The sequence below is a fragment of the Alligator sinensis genome, unplaced genomic scaffold (assembly GCF_000455745.1).
Source record: "Alligator sinensis unplaced genomic scaffold, ASM45574v1 scaffold205_2, whole genome shotgun sequence".
Lineage (NCBI taxonomy): Eukaryota > Metazoa > Chordata > Crocodylia > Alligatoridae > Alligator > Alligator sinensis.
In genome coordinates this window covers 373,468-388,040 of record NW_005842563.1, presented here as the reverse complement: position 1 = coordinate 388,040, position 14,573 = coordinate 373,468, and the positions used below count along the sequence as shown (strand labels likewise).

General features: G+C 46.6%; 1 protein-coding gene across 3 annotated transcripts in view; it reads left to right on the top strand.

Annotated features, from left to right (window-relative positions):
* The window catches only part of ASB18 (ankyrin repeat and SOCS box containing 18), a 51,062-nt gene that overhangs the window by 33,138 nt on the left and 3,351 nt on the right, over nt 1-14,573 (top strand). For all 3 annotated transcript variants that reach the window (XM_025214085.1, XM_006032343.2, XM_025214084.1), the window contains 2 exons: nt 11,029-11,533; nt 14,109-14,222. In XM_025214085.1, the coding sequence (XP_025069870.1) occupies nt 11,029-11,533; nt 14,109-14,222 (619 nt within the window). The remainder of the gene's footprint in view (nt 1-11,028; nt 11,534-14,108; nt 14,223-14,573) is intronic.

Genomic DNA, 14,573 nt, shown 5'->3' with positions numbered 1-14,573 from the left:
CAGCCCACTCAAGACTCCCTCATACCAGCAGCTGAGTTAGGGTTAGCTATTGTACAAGCAAGGATGCTATTTGTATACCTTCCCCCTATCCTCCCAGCACTATGCCACATAGGAACAGACCTAATGCTAACATGAGAAGCAGTAATGGTATAGCAGAGGAGGCTTTAACTAGCTACCTAGTGCACCGCCATGTCCCCAGTGGTTGAAATAACACCATAGACTTTTGTCTTCAAGTGGCATTGTCAGAGCTCCACTCTGGGCTTTGGGATCATCAGCCTCTTCTGTCACTCAGCCTTCCAGCTAGGTCATACTCAGTCATACCCCTTCTTGGGCAAGAACCTCAAACTCTCAGATGAAACAATCAACATCCCAAGCAGTACTAGTCCTCAAAACTAGGTCTTCATTCCCTCCTCAGGTCTTCTTCAAGTCTGCTCTTTTTTCAGTGTGGAAAAACCTACGGTTTCTCTCTGAAGTCCCTTCCACCTCTGCAGCACTCAAGAAAGGCCTCAAGCTAAATGCAATCTGCTCACCATGAGCTTGTCCTCACTACCCCAGGGCTATCTTCCTAGGCTTCCTTCCTCATGACTCCTTCAGGAGCACCTTACTACTCCCCTCCCCAAGCTTCTCACCACTTCCAACTTCTGCATCCTCAGGGCAAAGGAGTCAGGTGTCCTCTATCGGTCCTCATTAACAAGCCACAGGTGTAATGAAATGATCGTTTTGCATGGCTGGCTGGCCCCAGGGCTTTTGACCCTAAAAGGGGAAAAATGTCTGATACATGCAGCCTTACAGGTCCATATAGCAAAGAGATGAAAGAAAAGGGGGGGAAAAAAGAGGAAGAAAAATTAATCTCCTCCCAGGTCAGCTAATATGACAGCTTACCTCCCCACTGCACTGTGCAAATCTTGTTCTTCCCTTCAGAGTCCTGTAAGCAGAGCATGCAGTTCTGGGACTGTATATACTGGTCACGCACATTAACACATCCCCTTGTAAGAACAGAAATAAGTTGTACCAGCCAATTTTGCCATGGTTTACTATGTTTACTTACTAGTTACACCACAAACTATATTCTAGCCTTAGAATTTTTCAGTAATAATAGTAATAATAATAATATACTCTTCTACCATGTTGGGGAAATCCCAGAACTTGCCCAAGTTTTTGGGGGGCTATCTCAGTGCTCAAGCAGACTTTCCTGCCAGCTGTTAGATGCCAGAAAAATTCATTGTGAGAATCAGTGACCAGTTCAGGACCAGACAGCTGACTTCATGGGACCTACAAACAATTTTTACAGGTTAGCTTATACTGTATTTACATACTGAGTATACCCCTAAAGACTTAATGGAATACCTAACCTCATTGCCTACAGTTCAGGAAAGCATTTAAATACAAACCAAATTGCCCCCTTCTGGGCCAGCATTAGTGACTAAATATGGGAATTCCACAGATGAAAACACAGCTCACTAAACATGAACCAGAGAGACTCAAATGGAGAGTAGCAAGCACTCTGTATCCTCTGTGGGTCAGGCACCAAAGTGGGTATGTAATGCACTAGCTGGTACTTTCCCTAGAAAGAGAAAAGCTTACCCTGAGCAGCTGAAGCCCACACCACCAGTGCAAATTCCAGATGACTTCCCACTATGTGGCAGACAGCTGCCACCTTAAACACTGGGGACTGAACCAGGGACCTACAGGGCTAAACAAGAGACTGTAAAGCTGGAGCTAAAGAACCAGAGGCAGTAAGAGATTTGCCTCCTTTTGTCACAGAAGGGAACACAACACACATGCCAAACAGTGGATTTCCTCAATTGACACCACAGTTCTGTGATCAGTGTGTTTTTCCTTTGGAGATCACCTGAAAAACAAAGGGTTAGACCCTTCACTTGAAATGGAACTACATCCATTTGCACCACATGAGGAGCCTATTTCCCTGGAAATAGATCCCTTTAATAAAAGCAGAAAGAAAGAGAGAGGAAGAGAGATTTCTCATTAGGAATTTGCTAGTCTTTCGAATGATCACGACTCAATCAGATATTGTTTGTCACAAAAGACAAAGACAGTGTACAGGGGGGAGGAAAAGGAAGAAAAAGTGTTAAAAGCTTGCATGAGTCAGGCTGGATCTGAGGAAGTCTTATTTCTGTTAAATACCAGCACTAAGCTTCACTTAAAATACTTGAGCAAAGACATGTGTGTACTGCATAGCCAAAAAAAAAAAACAACGACTCTTAAGCAGAGAACCTTTAATGGCTGAGCTCCATGGGTAGGTTAATACCTCTATAGACTTAACTGACTTGGAGGTTGAAAGATACACTAGGTAACAAATGCCATACAGCTGGGTCCAGTTCTCAGAGCACCGTTTATGATGGACTCGACATTCTGCAACGTATTCAAGGTCTTGCATATAGTATACGTTGGTCTCCCCGCACCACCACCTCCTCCTACTCATCTAAAAGAAATCCCATGTGCTTTGCTAAACACAGCACAACCACTTGTCCTAGCTTCATTGCCAACTGCCCTTTATGTGTAATGCAGGACTAGACATTGTTTTGCCACTGTGTCACCATTACGACAGCTACAACGTCAACTTCTAGCACAAGAAGTAGCAGTCATTTTGATTAATTTAGACTGGCTTATCACTTTCATTTACTTGCACTAAAAAAAACATTGGTGTGGACTGTTTATCTTTAACCTCCTTCTGTTTGTCAGAATATATTCCCAGTTGTGAATGTAAGACCGTGAAGGGAGAGAATCTCTCCCATTGTTGTCCAAGGGTTTATGACAGTCTTCCAGCTCTGAAATTACGCTTTGGAAATTTCAAGATCACTTCTGTTACAGGTTTGGGGTTTTATTGTTGGTGGTTTATGGATAGTGTGGAGGAGAGAGAGCCTTCAAAAAAAAATCACAATCTCTTTGATTCTTGAAACAGCAGACACTGCCAAACAACTTGCAAGCAGTACTATACACCACTTGCAACTCATAGTCTGTTCTTGAAACATAAAAAGGTGGACCCCCTAAGCACACATGACAGGTGAACACCTACAGTCATTACTGGGGCAAGACCTCCCAGGGACCTCAATCAGATTCTACAGGAAAAAAGAGACCAAAAGTCCCCATAAGCTCCAAAGCTCCCTCCCTCCTCTCCCACCTACTAGAGGACTTGGCCCAAGAAGAAGAAGAAAGGTGGGGGGGAGAAAAAGTTACTTCTGGTGGATCATTGCCCATAACACTCTGATTTTCTTTCAAGTAAGGGCTTTACTTCACAGGGCATAGGTCTGCTCCCACATCGATCCCACGTTACAGAAAATGGCTTATCCACATGCATGTCCTTTTCAGTAATGTGGAAATAGACTTTTCTAATGCAAATCAAGTTATGCTGCATCTGGAGAGCCACAGGATAAGTTGCAGCCCACATCTCCCTACAACTATCTTCTGAAAATAAGGTGACCACTTAAATAGGAAAATCAAAAACGAGTAGGGAACACCTTTTAAATGTCAGTCGCTGCACCTTGCCTTCTGTAGCCATAGAAACACATACCAACTTGAGTTATTCCATCTCAGTACTACTGTACATAGTGCTAAATCAAGGTCAGGGCAGTGGTCTGGATGTTTTCAGCTGTTAATCATTCTCTAATCTTCTCAGAGTTGATGAATATATAGAAAGACCATTGGCTTTCTAAACTCCCACCCACCTCCAGCCTATGCAGGCAGACCCTTGCCTGAAGGCACAGATGTCAGAAGTGGATTATAGAGACAGTCTACATAACACTCCAGGGATGTGTCTAAGCCAAGAGATGAAACAACTGCAGACAGATCAATTGCAGGAAATGGTTGATCATCCCCTATGACTTCAGAACAGTTTAATACATCCTCACAGTGATTTTGACAAAATCTTTCTAGCACATCTGTGCACGCTGCATGCTTTATAACCTTGCTTGTACCCATGCACACTGGACTTCCAGAAGCATTTAGCCTGTGGTGCCCAGAATGCTTGCTGAGAGATGGCCATCAGGGACCAGGGTACAGGTGGTCAGCCCCAATGGCTAGTTGGATAGAGGCTAAGAACCAGAATTAGGAAGCCAGGAGGCTAGCCAAAGTCAGAAACTAGAGTCAGAAATCAAGAAGCCAAACATGAATGCCAGGAGTGCAGGAGCTAGGGCTGAGGCAAGATGCTAAGATCAGGATGGTCTATAAACTCTACAGGGGTGCTTGTACATGCCACAGGGGTTTTATTTGGTTTAGTTCTCCCTAAATTAAAACGGTGTGTTTTTAAAAAGTCACCATTTCAATTTTGGGAGAACTAAACTGAACTAAGCCCCATGGCATGTCCACAAGGGTGAGGGCCTGATCCTTAGAGCTTACCTGCCTTTCCCACAGCGGGGTGGGGAGCAAGCTGCCGGTGGGTCCAGCAGTCCCTGAGCAACAGGAGGGCGTATGCTTCCCTCTGCAGTGGCGCCAGCACCACCCAGGTGGCACCCGCCCCCTGGCATCCAGCCCAGGCAGTCCCAGGGAGCACCACTGACACAGAGGGAAGCACCAGCCCCCCTGCAGCTGCAGAGGAAAGCACCAGGCCCCATGCACCTCAGGCAGGCAGGCTCTGGGAGAAAAATAAATAATTTTAAAAAATGAGGCTTCTTGCCACTTTTTTCCCCCCTTCAGTTGAGCCTGCCTGCACAAGATGCTTCCAGGTTGCACAGCCCCTAAGGTAAGCTCCAGCACCCCTGCACCATCCCCGCCACCTGGGACCACCCAGGAACAGTTGGCTTGCCCCTGGGACAGAGCGGCAAGATGGCAGGAGAGCAGCTGGATGTGCTGGCAGTGGGAGAAAGTGGCAGGGACAGTGCATGGGGCACTAGAAGCCCACTAAGCCCGAGCTTCCCCGAGCACATCAGCTTCCAGTGCCCTGTGCACTGTTGCACTTTATTAGGTAGCAAATTAAACACCTCAGAGGTATTCCACCTTGCTACATTACAAAGTCATTTAAAGTGGAATACGCCACCGAGCGTGCAAACAACAATGCCATTAAAGCAGTGCAAAAGGGCAGTTAAGCCACTTTAAAAGCCAATTTTGTTGCATGTACAAAGGTCCTAGAAGACTTGTTAAGCAGACAATTTTCCACCATCTAGTCTGCTGGTTTTAAGACCGTTTGTGACAAGGTAACTTCCTGCAAGCACAACATCCAATAGCTGGCTAGTGTGAGGATGACAAGCATCCCAGAAAATGACACATCCTCAGCTAGAGCATCATCCCACTGGGAATCTGGGCCAGTTCCCAAATGCTACAGATGGCAATGAGAGAACAGAAGTCATGCAGCTTTATTGCTTGAGGCTCTTCATTCACACAAAAAGAGAAACCACCAGATTGGATGCAGACAGGTCTGATCTAAAGACCATGGCCCAAGCACTGAAACCTACTTATAGACTCAACATTTGTAAAATGCTTCGGGTATGTATTATGTATTCACAAACCTTTCAAACCTGTGCCCTTTCACCTCATAACCCAAAATGCTAGCCCAGTACACTTGCCCCACACATTCAACAATCATCCAGTTTTGGCGTTAACATCTAACAGCTGGAGATATAAAGTTAATTTGCACTGGAGGAAGAAAAGACAACAGCTTCTAACCCTGGACCTGGAACGCTCTTTGGATCAAAGGACTTAGGACTAAAAGGGCCCTGGCAGATTCTACCATGGACAGCCATGTAATGCTATCCCCTTTCAAACCTGATCATGAAAGCTGTTCATTTTTTTCGCCCCCCAGTATTTGGGATGCTGTCCTAGAACCTCATTCCTTTTATAGTTAAAAATTGCCTTGGTTTTGCAGTCTATCTGCATTCATGGCCAGTTCATACCCACAGCAGAGTCACCAAAGCTCAAGGGATTGGCTAACTGCTAGCCACAGCTGTGACATATATGGAGTGAATTGTATTTGCCATGTTTCAAAACCATTAAAGTTGAAAGTCTGAAAAATCTGGAAGTTTAGGTACATAAGTCAATATTCCAATCTGTCTGTCAATGAAAAGCATAACCTCCTTACCATAATCCTCTCTAATTCCCATTTGCATTCTCCAGCTTCCACTAACTCCATCAAGTTTTCACCTTCTCTTCCCTACTCCTGATACTCCCGTTCCCTGGTCCTGCCGTAACTTCTGAAGGAGGCATAGAGATTTCTATGACTGTTTCCCTTCCTCCCTGGTATTTTCTAGGAGGAGGAAGCCAGAATCCCCATCCCACACCCATCTCTAGGCTGGCCATTACTGCCAAAGCCGCATCTCTGCCAGGCAAGAAAAACAAAGAGACCAACCCTACCATGATGCAGTGTTCAGGGATCATTTCATGCTGGGATTTTTAAGGAGGAACTCAAAAAAGCTAGTGATTCAGATAGCTTCTTGGGAGCCAATGGAAGGGACTGGAAACTGAAAAACTCCTGAGGAGATTTAACAAATCTAAATACTCATAGCTTTTAAACTCACTGCCCTTCAGGCATTGAGAGGGAGCTGGACCATAGAACAAGGAGCGTTTACTGAAAATGTCAAGTACCTGAGACCATCCCATCAGGTAGACATCTGGCCTGTCCTCAGCAGTGCTTATTCTGGGCAGGTTGATCACTTGCGAATGGACCACCTTCCACACACAGCAGTGTTACTTCATACAGTTGTGGCAGACTCACCCGCTCAAGCCCCCGCTGCAGCTCTGGCAGAGAATTCTTCATTCCGATTGGTGGAGCCCAACCACCAACTGGGGAAGAGTTGGGAGGAGCTGGCACCACCCCTACCCTGAAGGGAGGGGTGACGAGCACCCGGACCTAATTGGGACCCGCAAACTGCAGGTCTGCTGGACTTCAGGGAGCCCTCTGAGGGAATAAAAGGAGCGGCATGAGCCACATGAGAGAGATGCGGCGAGGGATGGCAAGGAGAGAGGAGCTCTGGAGAGACTACTGTGAGGGCCCCGCCTGAGCCTCAATAGTGCACAGATCGGCACATGGCAAGGCAGCTTGAGCCTGCGAACCTGGCAAGCGGCCGGTTGGGGCGGTGCATGAATTGGCACATGGGGAACCGGCCCTGGGAGCAGCTCAAGGCTGCTCGTGCCCCACACAGTGTGCAGGTCGGTGCACAGAGTCGACCCCAAGAGCAGCTCAAAGCTGCTCAAGTTAGCCCCTCCCCCCTTCCCCAGCTTTAGCCCAGATAGCCACAGCCCCACAGTGTGGCTCAGCATTGAACTAAAAGAGCCCCGGTGGCCAAAGCAGGGTCCAGGAAGGGGAAAGACCCCCAGCATGAGGCAGGGACTGGAGCCAGTGAGGGCTCAGCGCCCAGAGGAGCTCCCTAGGTGCCCAGCGTGGGGCACAGGGTCCAGAGGGAAGGGCTGCCAGCTCCAGGCCAATAGCCTCAGGAGGCCTGAGATGGTGCGGAGACCCAGAGGCCAGATCAACAGCCCCCAGTAGAAGAACCGTGAGTTACCGGGAACCCGGGTCCCACAGGGGAGGTGCCCCCGAGCAAGGAACTAGGCCTGTGCGAAGCAGCTAGTATTCGCTTCGGATTTGGAGTCGGGCGATTCAAGGGGCAGTGATTTGATTCATTGATTCAAATCACTACCCCAAATCAATTTGGCGGAGTCTGATTCGGAGATTTGGCTAGTGCCAAATCTCCAAATCAGCCAGGACCATCCTCCCCAGCCCGGCAATGGCTGCTCCGCCTGCCCCAGCTCCCAGCACTTTGAAAAAAAACTGAACTCACTGGAGCAGGTGCTGCTGGGCGGGGGATCAACCCCTGCTGCCCCCCACTGCCCCACGCTGCATGGGGGGGCTCTGCACGAGTTCCCTGAGCCCCCCTGCTCCCCTAGTCCCCCCCATGGCTGCCTTGCCCGCCCCAGCTCCGGCCCTTTAAGAAAAAAACAGAAAACCCTGGGACTCACCACTCCTGCCAGCAGGAGGTGATCCCCGCTACCCCCCACTGCCCAATGGGGGGCTCTGCATGAGGCCCCCAAAGCCCCAAGGCCGCTGCAGGAGCGGTGAATCCCGGGGCTTCTCTCCGTTTTGTTTTTTTTCTTAAAGGGCTGGAGCTGGCCCAAGCGGGGCACCCGTGGGGGGGCTGGGAGAGTGAAAGGAGGGTCAGGGGGCTCGTGGCAGAGCCCCCCCATGCAGCATGGACCAGTGGGGGGCAGTCAGGATCACCCCCCACCTGGGAGCACCCAGTGACTACCAGGCCTTTTCTTTAAAGGGCTGGCCGGGAGCTGGGGTGGGCAGGGCAGCCATGGGGGGGCTGAGGAAGCGGGTGGAGGTCAGGGGGCTGGGGAAGCAGGCAGGCGATGGGGGTTGGCAGAGGTCCCCCGATAGTCTCCTCCTCTCTCCCCCAAGCTCCCTTCCCCTGCCCCCTACTTACCAGCTCCAAGTCCAGCTGCAGCTCCCTGCTGCAGCCACTGGGGACTGTCCAAATCATCAAAGCTCTCCGAATCTTTTCCAAAGATTTGGAAAGCTTCAAATTGATTTGGACCTTTTAATTGGTCCCAATTCGATTCAGATTCGGAGATTCGGCCACCGAATTGGGCTGAATCTCCTTCAAATTGAATCACCACCTGAAGCTTTGCACAGCCCTACAAGGAACCCTGTGAGGAGTGGGCAGGGGGGAAGGCCCCACACATCCTCCATTCCCCAGGGTAGAAGGGGAGGATACCCCAAATCCACACTGTGGAACACCCAGGGGGCCTAGGGGGAGAAGATCCTATGCCATTTGAGGGACCACATGGTTGGAACCCAGATAGGGGGTGTCTAATATCTGGTACAGTTATGCTTCTTATTTGGTATCTATTGCTATTGTTGGTGTTATAAATAGTTGGGTGTATTAATTCTGTATAATGGGCTCTGTAAGGATGTCTTTATTAGCTAACTCACTTGCAATATAGACTTGCTGGATTGACTGTCCCGGAATCCACCCCTCTTCTGGGTCTGGGGCACAAGTACTTACCTGAATGCCCTCGCTGGGGCAGACGTCCTCTTGCTAACAGACTGTTATATGTATATTTGTACCTATACCTGTATCTATTTTAAAGAGTTTTATACATGTAAATGTTTGCAACTCAATAAAATGTATATAGTTAAGAACTTTGGGCCTGGGCTAACTCTATAAATGAAAGAGGATCCGCCCTAAATTCTAGCATCCCTCTCACAGCACCGCCTCCTGCCTACCCATCCCATTCGATTGAGTATACCTTTGGGTATACCCAGGTTACAACAGTATGTTTCCAAGCTCCTCATTTCAAGGGGTGGGAGATGCTACTAAACCCTAGTTCCTGATTATCCTTGCTTACAAGCATAAATGCCAAAGCCATCTTCCATACCTGCTAATCATATCCCCCTATATAATCCCTCCATTTCATTAAACTCCTCACTGCATATTTTTAGAAAGGACCTCAAGGGTCATCTAGTGTAACCCCCTGCATACATGCAAGATTATCTGCTCCTAAACTGTCCAAGATGGATGCCTTATACTATTGATATCTATCCAACCTCTTAGAAATTGTCAGTGATGGAGAGTCTACAACATCTGTCGGCAGCTTGTTCCATTGTCCTACTGATCTTACACTTAGGAAGTTAAAACACCTGAGTTGCCCATTCAAAAGTCTGTATGCAACTGTGTCTCAGACCTTGGGTCTCATCCCTCTCTGTTCTGCCCAAGATAAATCATTTGGATTGTATTCCCCACCCCAGTTTGCCAAGCATCTCCCAGCTCCTCACTCAGAACTCTGCAAAATATTTGCAACTTCTGCATTGTCCTTAAGTTACAAGTGACATACTATTTAAAACAGTGGTTCTCAGCCTTTTTAGACTCAAGGCACCCTTTGTGAGGCTCAAGGCACTCCTCAGAAAATGCCAGTTCTTGGTTTTTATTTGTTTTTTTGACTGCAGGAAAATAACATAGCAATTCTTCTGTTGTAAAGAACTCAGAAAGACTATAGCAGGTCAGAATGTTTTTGACACTATGGATTCCTATTTGAAATCTCTAGGTTTATCTTACAAATCACGTGTAGGTATTTGTACATCTAACAGTGTCACCCTTAAAAGGATCTCAGGCGTTGTGGTGCCCTGGTTGAGAATCTCTGATCAAAGAAGAAAAAGAGCTCACAAAATTCTCCTCCATCCTGGTGTCCTAACTTAGCTGTCTGCCTTTTTTGTCAGTGGTACTGCAAACTCCTCAGCACAACACCTGCCCTTATTTCTATGAACTGAACAAACAGTCAGTACTTAAAGAAAACATGATTGAAGGTGTGGGCATGCTATACATGTATTTACTCTACAGTAATTTGATTTACCTCTGGGATAAAAGTGGAATGGACACACAAAGTATAGCATTTTACCAGTGTATATACCACTCCAGGGCACAGTTACATCTTAGAAAGTGAAAAGCAATTACACATCCATTTAAGATACACTGGTGTAAAATTGTGTGTCTACAGCTCTAGTCAGTTTTGTCCCAGAGGTAAGTGTTTACTCTATACAAACATGGTATTACTGACTCCTCTGGCACCTAGTGGTGAGACACTGTAATAATGCATATTGCAGATTACTTCTGAAGTTGAGGTCATGTGTCCAGCAGGGACCCTGCTGTGATTTTACACAGTGGTTAAATGCAGAGTAAATAACCCAGAAGTAACTGTCATGCATGTCCATCTTCAAGTTACATTTCAGTTCCTTTTTAAATAAATGCCAAACATTTGTTTTGAATATACATTGGTACAACATAAAGGTCTAATTTAACCATGCCAGCCTGAATGGCATCATATCTATCCCTTCAACCTACTGACCTGTCCTACTAGCGGCACCTGAATTATGTGAACAAGCCCTGGTGAAAGTTAGTAGCCTTCACCCAACAAGCTAGAGGCTGGCAGACTTATTTTCTCTAGTGTCGGGGATAATCTTAGTGCTCTGATTAATAGGATGCGGAAAAGATAGCCAAATAATGGAATGAAGCCAGCTTCTGACTCAAAAATTCACTTTCCAGTTCTCCTCCCTTAAGTGTTAATGTTACCCTTTTTTTCCAGATGTGCGAAGCTTCTAGTGAAATACGGTGCTAAAGTTGACCTGCCAAGTGAAGACACCCAAGAAACACCACTTCACATAGCAGCTAAGCACGGGCTTTATGAGCATGCCCACTTGTACTTGAGGTATGGTGCTAATGTGGATAAGAAGAACAGTCAGGAAGAAACAGCACTCAGTGTGACTTGTGGACAAGGAAAAAATGTTGAGGACCAAGAAATCTACTTACAGATGTGCAGATTGCTGATTATGTATGGAGCAGATGTAAATACCACAGATGAAGAACAGAAAAGCCCGCTCCACAAAGCCTGCAAAAATGCTAATTACAGCTTGGTCCAGTTTTTGCTGCAGACTAAAGCAGATGTGAATGCTATAGACTACAATGGATCCTCCCCAATGGCTTGCGTTCTGCAGACTGCAGCATTCAAGCAGGAGCTGAGGCCACATCTCACAGTGCAGACACTGCTCAACTATGGCTCCCAAAAAATATGGCCTACAGCCTTTGTAAAGGTATGGTCTTGCAGACTCACTAGATGCAGATTGAGATCCTCCAGCTTACATATTAAAGATACCTTTTCAAGAGGACAGGTTATTATAGGGGATCAATAAAGCAGTATGTGTGCAGGGGCAGAGCAGTGAGGGAGTTTCATTGAAATTCCAGAGACATGAGTTTGAGTCTAGATTCAGGCCAGGAGCAAAGGTTATCAAGAGTCAGTCCAGCTGCAAGTGGATACCTTAGGATGGGACACGATGGACAGTGATGATAACACTGGGCTGGTGGCTATCATTATACAATGGCTGTCATTGCTCCCTTGTGTTCTGTTGGCTAAAGAAACCAGCATGCCTCCTTACCCTTGCCAGCCCAAATGGCTTTCTAGGCTCAGACAGACCTTTGATTTTGAAAGTGCTGCAGAAAAGTTTGCCTCTTAATCACTGTTTCAAATGTAGCCCAAAAGAAATGACTGGAAGCAGTTAGCATCTAAGAGCTTTTTCAGTAAGCTGTGGGAAATGGTCCCAACAAACAGGAGATTATATCACACCACTGGCATCAGTTGTCACCTCTGGCAGCAGTCCTGATAGAAAGAGAAATGGCCTCTTTCCCACTCCTCCAGGCAGAGCTTGGGATTACTGTGAAGAAAATATCCACAACCAAGCCCAGAAACAGGCAGCATAAATGGCTTAGAGGGGTCCTGAGCAAATCCCCCGGTGCTGCTCTTTAGCTCTCTGGCTTGAAAGAACCTTAGTGATATGCTGGAGCAGGCAGCTAAAACCCTTCTAAGCCACCTGCTCTGCCTAACTGCCAGGCATAGGGGCACACAGAGCAAGAGCAGATGGTCTCAGCAGTGGTCCCAGGTTCTGCAGAGTGTGGTATAGATATAGACTTAGGGCTTGTCAAGATTGCTACAGCAGCTAGTCCCAGGGCAGAGGGAGCCAAGAACCCCCCGCCTATCTTAGTCCACTGGCATGCTCCAGGTCCAGAAGTTCATCAGTGAAGCTTCCCTGAGCTCATCCCTAGTGGCTATTCTCAGGCCCATCAGAGACAGGGGGCTGGGGAGCTGCCATGAGGACAAACCCAAAGCAGCCTTAGTGAAGCATGCTCACTCCATCCTTTCTGGGACACATTGCTTCTGCAGTTTAGACAAGCCCTTAGAGTCTGTGAGGGCTGAAGTTTGTAGTGTTCTCTTCTGAGTGAAAGACCTAACTCTTCAAAGCTGTCAAGCCACCACCTTTCCTGTACACTAAATTCTCACTTCGTTAAGCCAGGGAAGAAAGGGACAGATATCCTTTTTTAAAGGAAGGCATTAGCCCAGTTCACTGGTCAAGGAGTGAATTTTGAGCCACTATTCATTTAAGAATGGTAACAAGCCAGTCTGTATTTATGTTCTAATGCTGTGTCATTGCAGAAGTAACGTTTTAAAGATGCCCAAGTATTTTGGGCTCTCAAGTCCCATTTTCAAAATGGACGTATATACCCAGAAGCCCTAGATTCACTGACCTGCAATGAGGCTTATTACCTGAAGGCCTTACCACCTCAAGGGTTTCCATAATACATTTTGGAAATTTCTTTCAATGATCATGCAGGTTTGTATCCCATTTAGGTACTTTTAAAATGTTTACCTAGAAGGCCTTGCTTTGTAAAATGGTGGCTTTTGTCAAACCATGCTATGGCATTCCACCATGAGAAAAAATGCCCCATCTTTTCACTCCTGTTGATGGTGTACCATATGCCAAAGATATATCCTGTAGATACTGTCTGATGCATGTCCAGCCCCATTCTCAGGGACCAGGCTCTGGTGTGCACATACCTAATGCTGTTCTAATGGCAGTTACATTACTTTTTTGATATCTGATATACACAGAGAAACACTCATTGCAGCACTCCCTACCATAGTCAGAGACAGCAGATATATTTTCTCTGGCATCCTGTGAGAGTGCCCAAATTCATTTTGGCTTGTGAGAGGAAAGAAATCTTTAGAGTCCCCCCTTCCTGCTTGGAGTGTCAAAAAGTAGAATGTAATATTCAGCAGTGATAAGTTTATGGCTAGTGGATAAGGGGTTAGGATAGGTCATAATTAGCCATTTGGGGATGCAGCAGAATCAAAATCACCCTGTCTCAGAGCCAGGGGGGACCAGCTTGGTACTTCTGCCTTCAGAGCAGTCTCATTATGGCTTTGCGTTTCATTGATTTTACATCAAACAATAAAGAAAATATTATCCCAGCTTGAAATGTACAAGCCAAACATGTAAGCAAAAGGCAAATGCCGCATCCAAAGAAAATAATGTCACAATAATTCTTCCAATAATTTCATGTGCGAACAAGATTTAGGAACTTGCACAGAGCCAAACTTTTCTCAATACTAAGGGCACCATCCACAAGCAGTGACACATTTAACTGGCTAACAGACAGGCTGCCATTTGTGAAACATCTGATTCTTCCACAAGTGACATGATGGGAAGTGAAGCTTCAGATGGTTCATGTTTCAGCTTATGAAGACACTTACCTGCTGGGGAGAGTAGAGCACCCACTCCAGCCCCCCAGTGAAACCTCATAACATCACTTCTACATTCATTCTTTCATGACTAGGTGTTGAGGTCATGTGCATCTGTGCCAGAGATCATCGAAATCCTCTTCAACTCCTACTCTCAGATCCCCATTCCTGAGAAATGGATTGAAGCTATCCCAGAGGAAATATTTCAGGTGAGTGAGTTGTGGGCTGGTTCCTGTGACCAGTTAAGTAGGTCTGCCTACCAAATCAGCAGTTCAAATCCCTTTCCTGAGAGTACTAAGCAATCCCACGTTCATGTAACTCCAAGCAATTCAAGTTCCCTCCTAGCATGATTGGTCTGGGGTAGCTCCAGCTAACAGCTAAAGCCACGTGCATTAACATTTAGTAAGAAACCAGGAGCAGGTCAAAAGCCAGAGGTCATTAGCCTGACAAGCCAAGTCAGAGGGGTAAAAGCAAGAGACAGATCCAAGGTAGTAGGCTAGGGTTCAATGCTGAAAATCTGCAGCTAGAATGCCAGGGCAAAGGGTAGGAGCCAGAGACAA